This window comes from Cupressus sempervirens, chromosome 2 (assembly GCF_028749045.1).
Source record: "Cupressus sempervirens isolate cs-2001-9-10 chromosome 2, ASM2874904v1, whole genome shotgun sequence".
Lineage (NCBI taxonomy): Eukaryota > Viridiplantae > Streptophyta > Pinopsida > Cupressales > Cupressaceae > Cupressus > Cupressus sempervirens.
The window spans coordinates 722,335,025-722,357,459 of record NC_143119.1 but is presented as its reverse complement, the minus strand read 5'-3'; the positions used below and the strand labels follow the sequence as shown (position 1 = coordinate 722,357,459).

The following is a 22,435-nucleotide window of genomic DNA, read 5'->3' as shown; positions in this document are numbered from 1 at the left end:
TTGAGAACGAAAACTCTCAATTGGTACACAATTTTGAGGGTGTGAAATATCACTTGAATTATTGCAGCTGGGAGGAAGATACTTCAGTCTTCTATTTGTGCTACATTGAGAAAAAATATTTGAGTACAAAAAGCAGGCCGATAAAGCAGTTCGAAAAAGAAGACCAAAAAAGCAATTCAAAAAAACAGGCCGAAAAAGCAGTTTGAAAAAAGCAAGCCGAAAAAGCAGTCTGAAAAAAGCAGGCAGAAAAAGCAGAACCGAAAAAGCAGGCCGAAAAAGCAGGTCCGGAAAAGCAATCCAAAAAAAAAAAAGCAATCCGAAAAAGCAAATTTGAAAAAGAAAAGAAAATTATTACAGCCATCTACAATCAAGGGCGGCATCTAGAGAGGCACGACTTGGGCATTTGAGGAGGTTATTTTCTGTTCAGTGGTATTGCAATACATCTATTCTCTAAGCGACTTCATATGCCAAGTTTGATGTGTATTTTCATAGTTGCCTTTCACTATAGAGTGCTGTTGTAATTGTCATTTTGTATCAGACCTATCATTCATTAATAGATACATCATTCATTTTTACATTCCTCACAATGGTATCAGCAATCCATGGCTTTAGTTGTATTTAATCATGCATGTGATTAGCGTACTGCTGTAGGGGAGTATTGAAGTTAGATATTTAGTGTTGCATTAGTTTTCATTGGTAGCTGTAGGTGCATATTACTTTACCAGCAATCATCATATTTTGATATCTTTGTAAATGCCAAAAGTCTTGGCTAACTTAGTATGAATATTGTATTGGATACTCATTCTCAATTAAGGAGATACAATTGCTGGTCATTAATAGTTGTCTTTGAGCGTTAATATATCATTTTTTATGAGCCAGTTAGCTTGCATACCAACTGGTTGTTAAAATACCAGTTGGTTGTAGGTGATCATTTTCATGATTAGAACTCATATATGCATTCACTATTGCCAAAATTAGTTGCATATTTATGTTAGGTCATTGTTTAGACAATTTGGAGTCTTTTGTAAGCATTCTCTTTGAGGCAAATCCAAACAAGAATCACTGCAGCAATCTAAAAAGTTATATCAGTCAGAGGACCCTTGCTTGCAAAGTGTTTGACGAAATGTCAAACAACTGAAGTATAAAGATTTTTGGTGTTGGAAGAAGTTATAACCTATTGGGGTTATTACATACAATCTCCATGGTTCTAATTTAGCCATGATACCAATATGGAAATGTACAATGATTATCAGAAATTGAGTAATTAACTAGAAACAAGACTTTCTTAATAGGTTTACAACATCTGATGACAGGCCACTTTACCAATGTGGAATTAATTAAAAAACATTCCAAAAGGAAATAAGACAACATACATTTGAAAGTTGGAACTACTCTATTAAAGCCTACAACTAATAACAAAATGACCATTGGCAAGTAATAATTACTTTAACATGTTAAAGATTATAAAATCTCTCAAGTTTCTAATGTTTGTCCAAGAATTTAAGAAATAGATTTTAACCTACTGACTCTTGTATTGAAGGAAAGACCAAAAAGGGTGTATAGCTAACTAGGTTTCTTCCTGAAAGCTAGATATTAAAATATAAGGTAGCTAAAATAACATAAGTTATTCCATTTAATTTTACATCCACTGCATAATCTTTAGATTTTCCTTCCCAAATATCATTTTTCCAAGAAATTTTTACATTTACAGTATTTTAAATGGTTAGAATTGGTTTGATATTTATCGACTATCCTAACAAACAGAGAAATAAAAAGAGCTTCTACAAAACAGTAATTTAAACATCAGCAAGGTCATAGTCAAGGCAGATACAATCAAATGAAGATGCTCTTATTACTTGCTATAATAGAAGTATCAAAAAAGATTTGTTCATATGATATTATGAACATGTTGCTCTCTTAATTTAGTATGATGATTATTGTCATGATGGTGTTGATGGGGGTATCTTTCATCTTGGATTTTAACTCGTCCTTATATCTCTTAATGCTACTAAGGGAAAATTGTCTTATTTACGGGACTTCATGATTTTCTTGATAACTTTGAGTTTTATTACTCTATCTACTTGCTATGTACAATTCACTTCTAGCTTCCTTCTAACTACCTATAGGTGTTTCAGGTCTGCCACCCCTTGATCACGTAAGTATTTTATTGCTATTATAATACTAGTGTAACAATGGGGACATCACATTTCAGACATCTGCTTGATGCAATTTTTCTTACGCATTCTAATAACAACTTCCATACCTTAAAGTGAACTGGTGTATATTAATTAATACAAGGCAAGAGATAAATTAGTACTCCTCTTTAGCATGCCTAAATGCATCATAATCCTCACTAAGCCTAAACCATGCACCAAGTTGTTGAAATACAATGATTATTGACATTTGCAGATCATAGACAACCCACCAATCCCCTTGTTTTCTGTTATTCATCATAAAATCACATGCCATAAACACAAAAATCAAACCTCAATTTCTGAGAGAATAGCCTGAATCAAATGATCAAACATAGCTGTCCTTTCAGCCTCAAATGTATGCCAATGAAGAAGGCACTTATAAATAACACAGGCAGCAACAGGTTTATGATGGCTAAAACCCAAATTTTCAGAAACACACTTCAGAAGAACTTCTTGATTTTCCTGCCAAAAACAGCTTTCGGTTAAAGATAATTTTAGGACATTTTTTTTTCAAAATTTTAATATAAGCTTAGGAATTCAGCAGATAAAAATTTTATCTTGTATATTCATGCATAGAAATGTCATTCACAAGATTGGTACCTGCTGTCTTTCTACTAGTAATCTAGAGCGTCTAGATTCCACTGGCGTGCGACTGAACTCTCTAAAAATCTGAGAGGGCATGGGTGAATCCTGAAATCAAAAACTAAATCAGTTTATCTGTTATGAAGAATGCAATTGAAATAATTGAACACTCAAAAGCATCTGCTGCACTAGTGAACAGTGCATTTTGAACTTACAAAATGAGATCGCTGATCCTCATTTGAAAGCTGATGAAGTTCAGATGTTTTCTGTAAACATACATTATCACTTAACTTAAGATGCATTATCCAATCACTCCAAATGAAAGATACCCACAAATAAGATTGTACTCAAATCTGGCATAACACCTCTTAACCTAAAAACTCCTTTTGCGCATCTTTCATTTTTAGTGCTTCATCTCTTCTAAACATGATTTTGATATGTAGCTTTAAGAAGAAAATGAAAACTAAAATCATTCTAATATAAAAATTCTTTGGTATTGCCAAACCATAATAAACATTTGGTTGTATTTTCATTATGATCAATTCTCATGAAAAAGAAGTTGACGAGTTATATAGTTTATGCTGTGAGGTAAATTAATGTCATTTTGAAATTATTGAACAATGCTAGACCTGAATAAGAACAGAACTTACAATATTTTTGAGGCCGCTGTTCGGTGAAATTGCTATAGATTGTTGCCTAAGCACTTGCTTCTCATGATTGACACTAGCAATCTTTTCTTCAAAACTGTAAATGTAGTTAAAACACAATAATAAGTCAGGTATCACAAACAGGGAAAATGGCCAAAAATTGTTGAAAGATCTTATAATAACTGCATACAGATCACAAAGGATAGCTAATAGTCAGCATTTTACTGCTTGTGTAATTGTGTACTAAAGTATAGGGTACTTTAATATACTAAATAAGGGCACATCCTACATAAGCAATATTTAGAACAAAGGATCTCTTTATTTAGTGAAATTATGTAATAGATAGAACTTTTGAAATCCAAAAAACATTGCACAGCTAACCCACAGGCCAAAAGTCTTAGCCTCAAGAAATCAACAAATCATTACAAAGTTAAAGCAGCAAGAAATTTAAATAACAGAAAATAATTCACAAGTGATATACATGCTTCTATTTTGTAGAATTGCATGTTCAGAAATAGAGTGCCTAACGAAACCCTCCCAAAAAATAAAGCAGTTTTGGGTGTCATTATAATGACCATTTTATTAAAAGTAGAGTTACAATCCTCAAGACTTCGCACAAAGGCGTGACCTTTAGGAAAAGAATGTTATCTTCAAGACACCAATAGATAATATTTTACTTCAAAAGTAACATATTGATAACTATATTGAACAAATATATTAAATGCACCTCTGTAGATCCTGTTTTGCTCGAGATGCCTTCAACTCAGCTTCCACTGCCCTTCTTTGCCATTCTTCAAGCTCCTTTTTAGTTCTTATGAACTCTGTCTCTGTTTCCAATTGTTTCCTTTCAATTTGTTCTACTGAAGCCTGCAAAATGGCAACTGACAGTCTGAATTACAATGCAAAACCATAATTAGATATCATTAAAAGATTATCACTAAAAATGGTGAAAAGAAAATTGTGAATGTCTACGAATCATTGGCTACAGACTTCAACCTTAAGATACCAATGCAACAAAATTGGAAAATATGGTGAAAGCATTACTGGAATTTATAAAATCGATTTTCTTATTTTTCCTTTGGACTAGGAGTTCAAGATGTTCAAATTCATATTAGAGATATCAAGGTTTACAATTATAATAAACATTAACTATATCTAAATTATATCATAAATAATGATTTATAATTTAACCAGCCCAATATATAAATACTAAAAAACCCTTCAAATTGTAATGTCCCCATTTTTCCTAGCATTAGAGTTTGAGGGATTAGCCTATTATTGTGATCCTTGTAAGCTAATTATTGTGGATAGAGGGTGTTCTGAGAAAAATGCTTGGTTATTGGAAGGTCATGTCTTCTTCGCAATTCAGTGTGTTCCAGTTTGGTCTTTGTTTGACTCAGATTGGACTTCGTTTTGGCTTAGTTTCATGCACCTGCTATTTATGACAAGTTTGGTGATAGTTGAGAGGACCCCTTTATATTTTAGGAAAGTGCATTTGGTCACATGGACAAAGAATAGGTGTGACTCATATTTCAGATGACATATTTAAAGGACAAGTATTTTGGGAGTTATTATTGTTTGTGGCCAAATTATTATTAAATCATTAAATGGCTTATTACAAAGTATTAATTTGCAATTTATAAAGTTATAATTTAACTTTATAATTTCACTTGAGGGTTGAGTCATCATTGGAAGGGGCCATTTATTTAATTAGTTCTTGGAAACCTATGCCAAGGAATTAATTAAAGTTTTGGAGTAAATGATTATCATTTTATATTATTAAATTCAAATATACAACCAAAAGAAAACTTTGCATTTAATTGAAAAGTGTATAGAAAAAGCTATTGGCCATTGGTGTCTTGAAGAAGATTTTGGCTTTAATTGTTATAAAAGCAAGCCTCTAGCTTTGATTTGTTCATTTCTTGTCATTTTGCATTTATGAATTTTGTGAGTTTCTTGAGGGTTTAAACTTTGGCTTTTGGAGAGGAATACTCGATGCTTGGTTGCAATTTGAGTTGTTGAAACACACGGTGAATTATGTTTAAATTCTGATTAACACCAAGTTTATGTTGTATATAAGTTTGGAATTCATATGATCTGACATTTGCGTTCAAAGAGAAGGGTTTTATACTGTTCAAGCTGAACATTGTGGAAGTTATTTTCTATACTTCTGCAGTGTTCAATATTACTGATTTATAGCAATAAACATTGCAACTGGAGGGCAGATTCTTGTACTGCTATCAACCTATTTGAAGCAGCATTTGGTTTCATACACCCACATGAGATTTTCTGGTATCCACGTATGGCATTTGGGGTGTTTGTTTGTGTTGTATACAAGCTAATCTTGCTTGGCATCAACCCCCACAGCAGCAGCTATAAGTTCAGGTCTGCTAATCATATGTGTCATTGGCAATTCAATTGTTCTGCTGCACCTATCACACATCACCGTCATCACAGGTTCATTAAAAAATAATTGCTTTTATGCTTAAGATTGTAGTAATTGTTTGCATCAAAATAATTGAAATCTGAATTGCACTGGAAAGCTATACTTGTTCTTAGTAATTATATTTATTTTCTTAAGGCGTATCCATCTATTCTGAAAAATTAAAAATTTATTTATATACACAAAACCCAAAAATTGCAAAAAACTTTCATCCAGCACAGTTCTAGAATGATCCAACAGGTCTCCTTACACTGGTACCAGAGCTTGCTTGATAAGTGTTTGACAAAATGTCAAACCTCTTGAATTGAAGGTAGAAACGGTTGAGGTTCTTTACATTGGTATCAAATCTTGCATGATAAATGTTTTAAAAAATGTCAAACCATTAGAATTGAAGTTAGAACTGGTTGGAGTTCTCACATAAATGCTAATTGCCCAACCTGTTGTAATTATGTAAGGTCTATAACTTCATGATATGAGCTTGTTGGGGCTCATTTCATCATATCCTTAGGTTTACTATCACTATTCCCCTAAGCAACTATTTCTTCAATCAACGATGATGAAACCATTTTAGTGAAAGTAATGCATTGCAAGTCGAAATGGGCTTTTGTTGCTGCAATCCATCACTTTGAGCACAATGGTTCCATCTTTATTTATGATTGAAAAACAAGCAGCGAGATGTACAGCCTTTCTAGTCAACCAATGCCACTCAGCTGACCAAAGCCACTGCATGATTACCACCCTCACAACATTGAAAGATAATCAATACCCACAACTTATCAGTATTTACTATTTAATATTATCGATCCCATTTTTTAACACAAGCAATAAAAAATAAATAATTAAAACTTATTAAAACTTAAAAGTGTTAGCGTCCATTTTTGTTTCCTCGAAATCCTATCGAATTCAATCCAGTTCACCTGTACAAAAATGTGTCCAGACCAGACCCAATCCTAGACCCCTTAGTCACAAACAAATATCATAGCTCTTCAGACAACATTGTGCCTACTGGTTATTATATCACCATAATATATTGACATATCCTGGTATATGTAACTGGTGCTGATGCAGTGCATACATCCATTCCAGACAGTAACTGGCACAGTGAGAAAATCATGGCATCATTCTCAGGCAAGAACCAAATAATATAAGGCGCAATCCATTCTAATAAGCTTGGAGTGCACATATACACCCTCAAACAGGAGTTATTTTAAGCTGTATTAGGAAATTTTTCCCCTTTTTTTGAATAGGGTTTTTTTACTCTTTTTCTAATTTATGTAGTGTTTTTCTCAACTTAGAAAGTGATAAGATTGATAAATGCAAGCATATATGTAACTAGAGAAAGCATCTACCACAAAGAATACAAAACTGATATAGTCTTGAGTAAAACCCACGTCTGGGAAAAAAAAAATTCAAGAAATGTGAGTACAATCTCACTCTAGAGCTCTACTTGAATGGTACTTACGACTGGTATAAGCAATGTAGGCTTAATATGGTATCATGATTCAATTCTGCTTTCATCCCAAATGACATCTCAAGTCTCTCAAAAAACAATCCCATGCAACTTTTCTTACAAAAACTGTTAAATTGGGCTCATATTTACCTTGAAAAAATGTGTAAAATATAACAGCAATAAAAAACCTACAACAAATAAGCTATGCAAACATAAACATATGCAGCTTAAAGATGTAAACAGTAAATGGGTCAAATTATGTTTATTTTCCAGTACTTATTTTTCTCTCAATTAAATGAAGTCTCACCTTAAAATGCTCATTCTCTTTTATCAGTTCTTGAAATTTGACCTGGGTTATTTCAAGCTTTGAAAGTTCTCTAGTAGCCGTTTCAAGTTCACTCTGAAGCACATTCGTTTTTTCTCTCTCCTGCATAAATTTCAAATTAGCTCTATTTAATTCCTCTTGCATTTCCTGGAATGCATTCAGCAGCTTCTTCACTTCCATTCTCTTAGATTCTTCAGCAGCAACCTGCAGAAATCACACAATTGTTACATTGGGTATGTCAAAGAAACATCATCACTAGGAATACCAAAGAACTGAGATTTCTCACTAGAAATGTTTTCAAATAAACGTCCAAAAAAGAAACCTAAATAAGCTGTGATGCATGCTGATAAGCTTTAAACAAGTATAAAGTCACATCCATACAGTCAAAGACAGAACAATATTACCAAATGTGCAACAGAATCGACTGCAAGTAAAGAAAGCAAATGTTCACTCTGTAACAATGGATGAATACAAAACATTGGAAAGAGCATTTAGCATGTAAAATCTATCCTCTCATTCAAAAGAATGCCATCCCTCTATTGATTACTGTCCAAAAATTTGAAAAAATTTGTTAGCTTAAAACTCAATGACCTGATTTTATTATGAAAAATTCCGGCAGCATCCTATATGCATTAGGCATAGAGAATATAGGGAAATGTGTTCGAACATAATGCTTATTAGGAGGCCACATTTCGCACCGGTGTCCACATAAACAAACAAATATCCTTCTTTTGTTTATCTCGCTCTGCCTTCCTTTTGCACACTCATGTAGGTCTTCCCTTTTCTTAGGTAATGTATTCTCCATTTTCTTGCTTTTTATAGGTTCATAAGCAACATCTAAATGATATATTGTTCGGTCCATAGTTGTTGCATTTGTACACTATGACATTATATTTTACTAACAAAACAGATGCATTATAGCTAACATCTGCCCACCCATAAGAACTCTTTTTATGCCATCATAATTTTATAACACACAATCTACAATCTCTTGCCTAATCACCAAAGTGAATGCATGAAAAACAATAACAAAAGAAGGAATGATAAACTTGGGCATATGAATCTGCCTTGATGAGAAGGGCTTTCCAACCTTGTCAGTTTTAGCTTCTATAGGTACACTTGGCTTGAACTTTTCCTTTCGGTCGATTCAATCTTTGATGGGACTTTAAGGGACATCAACATCATTTTTCTCTTTGTTTGATTTCTATAATGGTTTAGACATGTTTCCTTCATAGTCAATACAAGTCTTATTGAATGAGGGCTTTGAGGTACAACAATATCATCCAAAAAAATTGAACTCTTCTCATTCTACATTTTTTAAATTATTTGTGCCATTCTCCTCTCCAATACCTTTATTAAGGAAACAATTTTAAATTCCATCTTTTCACACTTTTGATCTTTTGTCTTTAGTAGATTTCTCATCTCCTCTTCCATTGGTTGTCTACTTTAAGAGATGAGATCAGGAGAATGAGTAGGGTCAGGAGTTCTACTGGGGTCGCTTGTTTAGCTAGGGACCGCCTAATAGGTGCGACTTATGTGCTTTACTCTAACACATCGACTAGATTTATGTGGATCCATATTGACAACATGGATACACATTCCAAGAACATCTTCATTATGCTTTGCTACTTTGCACTGCCCTCCTCATGCTATGCTATATAGAGTACGGAGGAGAGTGAACCCTTGTCATGTCCCCAGTTTAAGATAGAATTTGAATAATAACTACTACAATATTGTTGATTAAATAATAATAATAAAATCATATCAAAATTAATATTAAAATATAAGAATAAGAAAAAATATTTAAAATAATATAATCTATTATCCATAAAATAATATGTAGTATAAGGCAAGAGCCTACAACACAACGGTAACTTGTGAACCTCTAATGTGGGAGGTCTTGGGTTCAAATCTACTGGAGTTTAATACATAATAATAATTAATTACAATAAATAATAATGACAATTACTCTAAGCTTCATCCCATTACCAATCTATATATATAGATAGATAGATAGATAGATATAGCATAAGATTAAAAATTATTAAGTAATAATAAAATTGCAATGAATGAATTAATAAATATAATTAAATACAAGAGAGAATATTGTAGAAAGAATGTTACCTTTCTAAAGATTTAATAAAAAATGATAGCAAACACAAAATAAATAAGTAAATAAATAATATAATATAGAATAATATAAACTAACTAAATCTAATGAAAAGTCAAGACATATTTAATGAAAAAACACAACTCCTTCAAATTAAAATATAAAAAGCAGGAGAGTTCATTTCAAAAAAAAAAGAAGAGAGAAAATAGAAGTTAAAGAAGGATTAATGGAAGAGAAAATTAATGAGGAGAAAACAAGTTATTTTTTCAAATGGTTGCAATGATAAAGGATGTGACTCTATAAAAGGGTTGTATTTATGAATGGTTGTGACTCTTCAAAAAGATTGTAATTATGAATTGTTGTGACTTTTCAAAAAGAATGTGATTATGAAGGGTTGTGACCTTTTGAAACAATCCCAGTTATGAAGATTTGTGATTTTTCAGAAGGATATAGACGATAAATAAGATAAGATTTATAAATAATCATTGAATAATGAAAAAGAAGAATGGTATCAACAGGAGAAAATATAAAAAGGTAACAAAAGAGATATAATCACATACCTCTTGACATATTTAACATGAGAAGAAAGGAAACTCTAAAAGGGGGTAAAGGCTTCATAAAGGTGTGTATATAAGGTATGTTATATATTTAATATTTTCATTATATACATGAGAAGATTATTAACAATTCAAAAAGAATAATAATTGGATGAACATTTATCATTTAATATTGTAATTAAAAGAATATAAAGAAATAACAAATTAAACACCCATAGTGCCAATGTAGGGATTGTGCTCAACTCTATAAAAATTGCTAAGTGTCAATGAGGGATGGAGATCATCTCTATATAAATGGCTAAGTTGGGATTAATGGAGTCTCATAGTGCCACTACAGGAAATTTGTATATCCTCCATATAAATGGCTAATAGTGCTAGTGCGAAAGGGCAACACAATCCATGTATAAATGGCTAGATGAGAATGATTCCTCATTGCTAGTGCAAGGGGTTAGTACAACCTTTGTATAAATGGATAATAGTGTCACTGCTAATATGTGATTGACCTTGGATAGAGGATGTCCCATCCAAGAAGAACCTTAAGGGGTGCACTCCAGAAAAAATGGTGAAATAACTAAGGGTTAGGAAACCCAATCTAGAGACATTTTTAAGGTTGGGGTTAAGTTAGAGGGTAGAACAGTATGTTCGAACTTATTATTGTTGAATTCTAACATTGATTTTGTAGGTATCACTTGTCCCAAGCTAACCCTAATAGCGGGGATATTATACCTCTACCATGATTTACATGATTGCAAGGCCAAGTTGTCAAGCATGACTGACGTTATCATTTTGGGAGACTTCAACGCACAAACCAGACCCCCCTTGACAAGGTGATGACTTTGATTTGTACGTTTCAGTCGGATCTAGATAACTTGGGCTTGCAGCAATTATCCAAAAGATAGTGGGCAACCCCTTACAAGGTACAGTCATCATCAAATCCAATTGTGTGAGTCCTCAAACTTGGTAATTTTGGATGGGCTCTCATGCTTTTCGGAGTCTTGCTTATTCACCTGTCAGCCTCATTGTTGGTGGGCGGGGTGGTGGGGTGGGGTTAAGTGTGGCTTACATAGTTGTTTGGTCTCGCACACCTCCACTCTTAATGATATCCCTGGCCAACCCCACTCCACCCCATTGACATCTCTTCACCTTCTCCAACATTCGAGAGGCAGTCAAATCCATGAACAGTAGAAGGACGGCACATGAGCAAGCATTCCAGGAGGAACTCTTCACGCATGGTATCACAACTTTGGGTTCCTTCCTCATTATGCTCTTCAACAAAGATGTGTGTACCTGTTTCCCCTCTTCTTAGTTGCCACATACCATCCATCCAATCCACTAGGATGGGCTAGTTTGGAATCTCAACAACTACATGATCATCATGGTTGGGCACACTTCTGCCAAACTTTAGGCCACCATGCTACACACTATTATTTCGAGAGAGCTTGATCGACAACATTGTCATATGAGGGGAAAGGCCACTATCTAGACAAACTTTTAGTCCATGGTCCACATTTGACTTTATAGGTTATTATTACGGAGGCTTGACACAACTCTACAAAACCTACTATTGCTTTGTGGACTTTCATAAAACATGTGATTCCCTCCATCCTATGGCTCGTTTCTAGAGACTTAGAGACATTGAGATTCTAAAGTTCCTTTTGAAGGCTATCACGAGATTGCATGAGTGTGGTGGGTAGATTCAAGATCCCGGAGGGTTTATGGGACCCTATTCAAAGCACCATTAGCGTGATGCAAGATTTCCCTCTCTCTTCTACCTTGTTTAGCATCTACATTGAATAACTTAAGGCATTCCTACTCTCCATATTACTCTTTGCCGACAATGTGGTTCTCTTAGCCTCCTCCCTGGAGGATCTTCAAGGACTTCTGGATGGTCTGGCCTCTTTTTGTGATTTGTGGTAGCTAAGTGGTTAACTTGCATAAGACTTGAGTGATGGTCGTCAATTGTTTGAAGACCTCTCATCTCCACTTCTTTTTCCATGGGTGAGGAAGTTGAAATCTTGTCTTCTTACACGTACCTACGATCAAGTTCTTTGGAACCTGTTTCAATATAAGATCTGCCATACAGCTAAGGGTCAACAAGGGGTTTGGTTCCCTTGTTCTACTCGAGAGACACTATTTACATCACTTTAAGGACACAATGTCTCTCTTGGACTCCTTGATCAGGCTGATCGTAATTTATGACTCTGTGGTTTGCATTCCCTCTCTCTTGGAGCAAGGTTTGGGGTCTAAACCCTTCTTCCTTAATGCATCATCAAGTGCTACCAATCCACTCCTCCCTTTATCATTTTAGCCAACTTTGGGACCCATCTTTTTAGACTCAAGGCCATCTCCAATCCAGTTCGGTTCCTACATCTGTTTCGAGCTTATGTAGATTTGGTTGATGGGCTTCACAAATACTCTTAGTTGGCCTTTCATTCTTCGAAGGCAATTGCAGGTGTCTTCCCCTCTAATCAGGCCCATTACTAGATTGAGATCAATCACCTTCCACCATTTTAGGTCTCATTGGATGCCCTAGCTCATCTCCTCCCTCCCAAGTAGGAATTGAGCAAACGAATGAGGATGGACATCTATAGGCAATATATTCTCATGACATGGGTTAACCTCCCAAGGGGCTCTGACCAAGGATGGCCTTCTATACAAAGTACTATATTGATATACAAAATGGAATCATCGTGCATCCTTCAAACCTTGCCTGGCATACGCTCTTTACATCTCTTTGGGCTTTCTCAATGTGGTCCCATCAGGTTCATATCCAGACAAACCTCCAAATTGACAGGGAGGACCGGATCTGCCCCCTTGTGTGACATGGGGAAGGCAGAGACGCAAACACTTTATTTTTTGTTGTCCCATTTATTATGAGATTAGAGGGAGTTTTACTGCATGTTGAGGGAGTGTCACTCCCTTTTATCATTCCTCAAATACACTAACGAGCAATGTCTTGCACTCTATCTCCAGGAGACCACACAACTTTGGGACACACCTTACAACTTCAATTCTCGTCGAGATAGACATCTAATGATTCTGATCAGATCATCACTTCCTTCTTTACGTTTGTCTCTCCAGCTTGAGGTAGCAAATAGTCACTTGGCCTCCCTACTTTGAACCATACCAAGTATGTGAGATCTTCTAGGGGTTACATGGCACTAGGCCTCCACTTCCAGCAGTTCTCAGCAATGACCCTAAACTCCCTCTAGCCCCTGCCTATATCCTTTGGTTTTGGACTACTTCTCATTGATGAGGAGTTACTAGTTCACTACTAGCTTCTACTTCTCGTCCTTTGACAGATTCTTGCTTTGTTTTAGCTTTGTTTGCTCTTTCCCAAAGCACTATTCGGTTATCCATATTACTCTTTGCAGTTGTTGTGTTCTCTTACCCTTTTTCCCAAAGGATCTTCAACGGCTTTTGGATGGTCTAGCCTCTTTTTGTGATTAATGGTAGTTAGTGGTTAACCTAGGTAAGACCTCAGTGATGGTCATCAATCATTTAAAGAACTCTCATCTCAACTTCTTTTTCCAAGGTGAGGAGGTTGAGATATTGTATTCTTACGCATACCTACGGTCAAGTTCTTTGGACCCTATTTTAGTATGAGACCTGCCATGCAGCCAAGGGTCAACAAGCAGGTTGGGTCCCTTGCTCTACTTGAGACACAGTATCTCCAACATCACTTTTAGGACACTATGTCCAAGATGTCTCTCTTCGACTCATTGATTGAGACGACCTTGTGGTTTGGGGTCCCTCTCTCTTGGAGCAGGGTTTGGGATCCAAACCCTCGTGCATCATCAAATGCTACCAGTCTACTCCCAATATGATTTTGCCCAACTTTGGGGCCCATCCTTTCAGACTCAAGGCCATCTTCAAACTAGTTTGGTTCCTCCATTTGTTTCAAGTTTTCATGGATTTGGTGGAAAGGTGTCACAAATACTCATACTTGGCCTCTCATTCCTCAGAGGTGATTGCGAGTGTCATCTGCTGTAGTCAGGCCCACTACTACTATAATGAGATTGATCGCATTCCACTATTTTAGTTCTCTTTGGATGAACTAGCTCATCTCCTCGCTTTGCAGCAATAGTTGAATATGCAGATTAGGAAGTACATTTATACGTAATACATTCTCATGACATGGGTTAACCTCTTAGTGGAGGCTCGGACCAATGATGGCCTTCTATGCAAAGCACTTTATTGATATACAAGATGGGGTCATCGTGTGCCCTTCATACTTTGCCTAGCGTTGCACATACACTCTCCACATCTCTTTGGGCTTTCTCAAGGTGGTCCCTTTGGCTTCATGTCGAGACAGACCACCAAATTGATAGGGAGGACTGAATCTGCAGTGTTTTTGACATGGTTGAGGTAGAGATGGAGACACATTATTTTCCATTGCCCCATATATTATGAGATTAGAGGGAGCTTTTATTGTATGTTGAGGAGGTGTGGGTTCCTTTTATCCTTCTTCAAATACACTAACAAGGAGTGTCTTGCGCTCGCTCCCCAAGAAGCCACACAACTTTGGGACCATACCTTCCAACTTCAGTTCCTGTCAGGACAAAAAACTGATTAGCTCATCACTTCCTTCTTCACGTTTGTCTCTCCAGCTCGAGTCACCAAACGGTTGCTTGGCCTCCCTACTTCAGAACATACCAAGTTTCTCAGACCTTGCAGGGGTTACATGGCAATAGACCTCCACTTCCAGTGGTTCTCAGTGACAACCCAAGGCTCCCTCTCACCCCAAACCATATCCATTGGTTATAAACTACTTCTTGATGACGAGGAGTGATCAATTTGCTGCTAGCTTCTACTGTCAGTCCTCTATCGGATTCTTGCTTTGTTTGCTCTATCCCTAGGCATTGTTGAGTTTTCCTACTAATGATTGTTTTATCTGTTGTACGTTTTGAGTCCCTTACACCCTCTTTGTGGTCTCTTGTTGAGCATTAATAAAATTATCTTATCTTCAACTCTTCATGCTTCTTCTATTTGACCTTTCAAATCCACTCAATTTCTATAAATCTTCAAAGACTTTTTGTAAAAATTTTTGTGACTTCACAACACTCTTGAATTTTTAATTCTTGTCTCAAATCCATTTATTAAGTTTCTCAATCTTCCAATAGAAATAAAGCACTAGTTCCTCAAGGTCCAATTCCGCTTCGTCTTCCTTGTGCACGTCATTTCAATCTTTTTCTTTTTTTTGACAACTATCATCTTTGCCTCCAATGCCGCAAAGAGTATTTCTTTCTATCACCATTTAACATTTATTTGTTGGTTTTCTATAATGAGCTGTTATCATTTCTTAAATATATACTCTTTTGGTACATAACAAAATCCTTCTTTCTATATTGACCCTTTTACAACTCTTTTTTTATTGATACTTTGTAGGCACTTAGAAGCAAAATCGCCTGTTCTACCACAATTAAACACATTTGAGAGGTAATTTGCCTCGATACTTTCCGAAACCTTTCTTAAGCTTTCTCATGAAGTGATCTACATTTGTTTTGTTTCTTGAGTTATTACTTGGTCCATATGTTGTATTCCTTTTTGCTCTTCGCACCTTAAGGGTCCCTCTCCTTTTGATGTGCTTGTCTTCAATCCTCCATCCCCAAGTAGTGAGAATCTCATCCCTCTCGTCCTTTGTCAGTCTATCCAGATCTCTCATTTGTACAAACACTGAGATCTACAAAAGAACCTTGAGGGCAAGGATCTTAATACGTTTTGCACAATAATGACTTCTTTCAACCTCTTCACAAAGACCTCTTATTGTATTCACTATCTCGGCAACAAAAGGCAAAAAGGAGACGATTCATTTTTGCTTTCATCAGAATTTCAAAATGTCTTTATATGTTTGAAGCTTCGCCTTCTTCACTTTATTATTTCCTTGATAGATATTTCTTCAAATTATCCTACACATCCCTAGTAGACCTGTAATACATTACCTTTTTAAATTATGATTCAGATAAGCCACATAAAATTACATTCTTCGCTTTCCAATAAATTTCACTTCACTTCGTTCCTACCTAATTCATTTAGTAAGTTGGAGGAACTAAGTAGCTATTTGCAACTGATTGCCAAATATCATACCAAGAGTGTTCAAATAAGATATCATCCTTATGTAGCAAAATGCATAATTTGTTTCATAAATCAATGGTGCCCTATTTGACGAGGATCCATATACTTTTTGCCTAGCCATATGTATTCTTTTAGATTATATTTACTTTTTCAAGCTAATTACCATAACCAAAGTAACGAGACTCGGACTCGGCAAGGGTAAGTCGACTCGTGACCCAGCTTGGATTCGCCTGTGACTTGGCAAAGTGACAAAACCCTTTAAATTTAGGGATTTTTTAGGATTTAAAGAAATTCCATGCACCCATTATTGATTAAAGCTTATAGACACAATTACATCATGAAATAGAAGGTAATTTGATCACATACATAACATACATTGATTACATAAGTACAAAGGTAAATTTTAGTTGTATTAAAAAAAATTAAAAATCAGACGAGTCAGATGAGTTAGCCAAGTCAGCTAGGTGAGTCAACCAAGTTGGGTGAGTCAGCTCAGTTCATCCACCAAGTTAGGGCCATAGGTCATTTTGACTCGGTTGAGGTAACTCGACTCGCCCAACTCGCAGCGAGTTTCGTTACTCTGGTGTAATTTCCATAACATTATCACTCATATAGTATATAACCATTATGCAATAAAAGCACACATAATTCATAGTTTATGTGGAAAGCCTTATGGAAAACAACAACGAAAAATTGCTTTTATAAAACTATGTAGTTACCAACCCCTAAGAGACAACAATCCCCTCTTCATGGCATGTAAGTTTAGTCCCAATAGAGATAGCAATCCTCACCACTGAGCACCTACATTACCAGAGTTGTTTCTCGCAACTACAAAGTCGAGCTTGATCATGCCAAGACGCAAGGGGAATGTCATTCACCACAAAGTCTATTGTACGGGTGTAAATTCGGCGCAAAGTCTATCAGACAAATCCAAGCTATTTACAAGGAAATTCAAAAACTATGGCATGGCCCAAGTTGATCCTCCAATTTAGCTAATTTGACCCTCCAGCCCTAAATAGACAACTATAATGGACATAAGGGTAAAATATGTGTCATTTGTGCACTATGAATGCAAAACAAAACTTCTTGCCATAATTGGTAATATTTCTTGTTTGATTGCCACTGCACATGGAGTGTTTAAAAGTGATTGTTGCATGCTTTGAGCTACCCCTATGTGGTTGCAAGTGTGGATAATTCCTAGGAGACATTGAAGAGGAAGACTTCACTAAAAGAGGTATGTTTTTGTTGATGTTGTTTGGTTTTTAAAAAAATCATTATATTTTGCAAAGAACCCAACCGGTTCTTACTTCAATTCTAGAATATCCCTTGTAAATCTGATCAAAATCTGCTGAATATTGTCAAACATTTAGCATACAAATTTTGAAACTGCTGTTATGAAATCTTTGTTTGTCTTCAAGTTTGTAGGCTGCAAATGAAGTTATTGAGCACTTCTAGCAATGCAAGGTTGTCATAGAAAGAATATACTAGCTGTTTCAGACATTTGGCAAACAGATATGTGACTGGAATTAACTAGTACAGTTAGTAGACATAAAGACAAACACTTGCCACACATCCCAATGTGCACCTATAGATACTAGGAATTTCTACAAACACTTGGCATGCATACTACTGATTCAATATATTAAATAATTGAAACACATAACTATAACTTTGCATTTCATCAGATAGTTATTGTGCAACCTCGCATCTCCTTGTTTCTATTCCAAACTATTTTCAACGACAACTAATAATGCTTCCAACTCGAAAATTCAATTCAGTATAAACAATTGCATTTACAATGACTGATTAATTTAAACAAATGAAATTCTGAGATATTATGAACACTATGCTTGTATGATGCTGCAAAGGCTAGAAGAATGAAACACCAACTTCAGCTTGCAACAAAGGGCAAATTGAACTCCCAACATGCCTTAGCTTGACATCACGCTCAGAAATTATGATCACAGCCTAGCTAATGCAGCTGCTACCACGTCATGACTGCTCTAAAACGTTGCATGAGACTTAAGAGAAGCTCGCAGTCTGACTAGCTGCCCAAAACAATGGCTATCGAACCCGTAATGGATGAAGAAAATATCAAATGCTGTTCCAGATATTGCAGCGGCTAACCACAGCGATAAACACCCAAATAGATGAATTCCTCACTGTTTGTTTTCCAGCTACAGCAGTGACTTTCACCCTTACAATGAAACACTTTTTGGAAGCCAATTCTCAAATTAATCATATAACAAATTGCCATACAGCAGAGACAATTGATAGTTCATCAAAGTTCATAGAAGAATTTCTGAATCTCAGACACAATTCACCATGTACTTCAAAGGCTCAAAGTGCACCAAACAAATAGGGATCAGTCCTCACAGGAATCCCATCTAGAACTTCTCAGCAAATTAACAAATGAATAAAAAGAAAATGTCAGAGAATGAATCGTTTTCTCACAAAGCATAGCTTTTAAAATAATAAAAGATAACTTCTTCAAGACACTAAAAGCAAGTAGCTTCTTTCACACACTTTTCACTAGAGAGACTTCATCAAATACACTTTTTAATTAGAATCTTTCATTTAATAATTTTGAATAAATAACTCCCAAGCTAAAACCTTCATGAAGATACTTTCCACTTAAAAGGCTTCTTCAACACACCTTCAAACTATAACAACATAATGATAAAGTTATTCATTGCGATAGAGTTAAAAAATAACTTATAATGTCAAGCTCCATTAAACAACCCAATCAATCACTAAAGATGCCAATCACCAGATGCCTCAACCGCACTGCTAAAAATAGCAACCTCCCAAAATTAACTTACTATAAATAGAAAGTCACTCAAAAGAGACCCTCAAATCATAATGTCATCTCATAATGTAGCAATGATGAACTAGCCATGCCCAGCTACAGGAACTTGTAAAATGGGGACATTAAATTTATTTTTTAACCAAAGGAACTGAACTCTCTAGTTTTATTTTATTGTTTCATTTTGTTTTATGGCTTTGTATGTTGTTTATAGATTCATAGAATGGCAAGTGCTACTAGCAATGGGAACTTTTGGTTCAAAATAGACACAGGCTCTCCACTATGCAAATAGATAGAAATGGTTCAACAAATGCCTCGTGGAGGTTATGTCTAGGTTCATAGTCATTGCAAAGAGGAATATTGTAACTCTTATAGTAAAGCGAAAGAACATTTGTGCTTTATCCCTCAAAAAGACATCACGTTTTGTCCAAGAAAGCCAAGACCTGAAGGGCAGCCTGCACCTAAAACTCCTCTTGCAGACCATTTTGTGAAAACCTATATTGATCAGCAGAAACAAGATATAAAGTTTTGCATCAAGGACTTTGGTTATGGGAAGTTGTGCACCACTTTATTGGACAAAGAGGTGAAACATGTAGAGGCTTCCTTTAAGCCCATACAGAATGCCAAGCAAGCCCACAAGGGATACATAGATTTAAATAGGTGTGTCCATAGCATCTAATGGGTAGAAAGATGCTAGAAATTGCTCTATGGTCAATGTTATTGCAATTTCCACAAGAGGTGCAATTGATTTTGAGAATGGTGGACTGTGAAGGGGAAGTGAAGGATAGCCCACTCATTGCAAACATTCTCATCCAAACCACTGAGCAAATTGTCCCTCAAAATGTTGATCAAGTAATAACTAACAATGTCAAAAATTATATGGTTGCAAGGTTATTGGTTGAAGAGCCACTCAAACACATTTTTTTAATACTATGCCGTCCACACACACAGTGTAATACTACAAAATATTGGCAAGAAAATTGAGTGGATCAAAAAACTATATGGAAATGCTCAAGAGATCTAAATGTAGATGCCCAAGAGATACAGATGCTCATCACAAACCACCATAGGTGGCAAGCCATATTTAGGTATTCTCTAGATTGGAGCTCTTGAAGTTAAAATATTTAAAATTCAAATATATTTTAGACTTAGGTTAACTTTCTATGTTTCTCATTCAAATTTTTCTTTTAATTTATTATTGTATTGATTTTAAAATAGGTTGTTGAGATGTGCTTCTCCTCCAACACTATTGTTTTGAGACACATTCTGAAGGTTAAAAAAGCATTGTCTAGAATGGTAATTAGTGCAAATTCGAGCTTGCAGAGGCTATCTAGTCATACAAGGGCCAATTACCATTAAAGTGATGATACTAGACAACTCTTCATGGAAGTGTACTGAGTACCTCCTAAGATTCACTAAGCCTATATTGAACATGATCTAATATATGGACATGGATAGGCATTGCTTGGGTGAGGTATATGAAAACATAGACTCCAAGCTTGAGGTTATTAAAAAAATCATAAATATAAAACAGCAAGATCCTGAAGAAACACTCTTAAAGGAACTATAGAAAATCATGGTGGATAGATGGAACAAAATGTCTATTCCTTTGTGTCTTCTGTCTTTGCATTGAACCCTGTGTCCAATAGACATTTTGTCCGTAAGGAGAATAGCAGTAAAGTTGCTCCATATAGAGATCCTAAAGTTGGTCACGAGTGTAAGGTAACCCTTCATAGACTCTTTCCATATCCCATAAGGCCTACGATGGGGGTTCAATTCATGAGTTTTGCAAGCACCCATGATTGTGGTCTCGGTGCTGTTGAAGGAAAGAACAATATTGATGGTCATATGTGGTGGTACTCCCATGGAAAAATGTACTAGCACCTCCAACCTGTTGCAATCAAGGTTTAGTCACAAACTTTTAACTCTTAAGATTCTAATTTTTAAATTCTTGATGATGAAAATTCAATTTATATTTTAACTATTAACCCTCTAATTTCAAAATTGAAAATCTTGATAGGTTACTAGTCATTATCATCAAGAAGAACAAGAGCAGATTCATCCACTCAATAAAATGCAATAGACTGTGTTCCAAGAAGATAAAATGACTTGGTTCATGTGCATTCAAGCTTGAGGCTCCTAATGCACACAGACGCTACCTCCAAAAAGGGGAGGCAAAGCATTAGGATGTTGAACCCGAGAGTGCTTAGGGGGAATATTCAGTTGATGATGATGATCACGAGCTACCTAGTGATATAGAGCTGTTGAGGCTGACATGGCTAGTATAGATGCCAGTGGCACTATTTGTGCTTGTAAGTTTCCACAGCCGGAGGTTGATATGCTTGATGATTTTTTATGATATTTGATCAGTGATAGCTGATTGTTAATGCTGATAATATTAATATTTCTGAACTGAATCATTGATATAGTGGTGTACTTTGGTACATTATTATGTAATTTGAACTAAAACATTAATATATATGGTGGTGTATTTTCCTATGTGTATACACTTAGTTGCTGCATGCATGCATTCATATATATAATGTTTTTGTATGGGTGAACCAAAAACAAATTAAGAACCCGAATCAGAACCAGCGACTTAGCTAAGCACTAATTCAGCAAGAAAAAATAATCTCTTCATTTGGAAGGCACCAACTGCCAAATAAGTTCCACCTCTGGCATGTTACTTCTTCAACTGATGATACACATTTGATTTGCCTTTACAAATTCTTCTTCTCTTATACTATGTTCACAAATTTGCTGGAATTAGATGAATTACGAACCCAAATCAGAACCTGCAACTTAGCAAAGCACCAACCCAGCAAGAGAAACCAAACTCTTCTTTGAGAAAGCACTAACTTCCAAATAAGTTCAACCTTTGGCATGTTACTTCTTAAACTGATGATAGATATCTGATTTGCCCTTACAAATTATTATTCTTCTTGTATTCTGTACACAAATTTGCTGAAATTTCTGCTCATGTTCCCTATGCTTATAATTCTGATTCAGATCTGCTCCAATATGGTTCATAGTCATAAGTCTTCTATTAAGTGCTTCATAAACCTGCTTAAAACAGCTTCACAATTCAGCCTTAGATCTACCTCAATCTGCTCATACATCTTCTTATAGATCTTCTCATCAAACCTTCACAAAACTGCCTTCAATCACTTCTAAAATACACTATAGATCTACCCTGAATGTTTTCGGCAATATGCGCAAATGTCTACTATAATATGCTCCAAAGA

General features: G+C 35.5%; 1 protein-coding gene across 1 annotated transcript in view; it reads right to left on the bottom strand.

Annotated features, from left to right (window-relative positions):
* LOC149575415 (myosin-15-like) overlaps nt 1-22,435 on the bottom strand; it is a 226,018-nt gene that overhangs the window by 64,546 nt on the left and 139,037 nt on the right. The window contains exons 24-29 of the mRNA XM_089815148.1: nt 7,625-7,846; nt 4,152-4,291; nt 3,428-3,521; nt 2,993-3,043; nt 2,796-2,885; nt 2,487-2,657 (exon numbers count right to left, since the gene is read on the bottom strand). Of these exons, the coding sequence (XP_089671274.1) occupies nt 2,487-2,657; nt 2,796-2,885; nt 2,993-3,043; nt 3,428-3,521; nt 4,152-4,291; nt 7,625-7,846 (768 nt within the window). The remainder of the gene's footprint in view (nt 1-2,486; nt 2,658-2,795; nt 2,886-2,992; nt 3,044-3,427; nt 3,522-4,151; nt 4,292-7,624; nt 7,847-22,435) is intronic.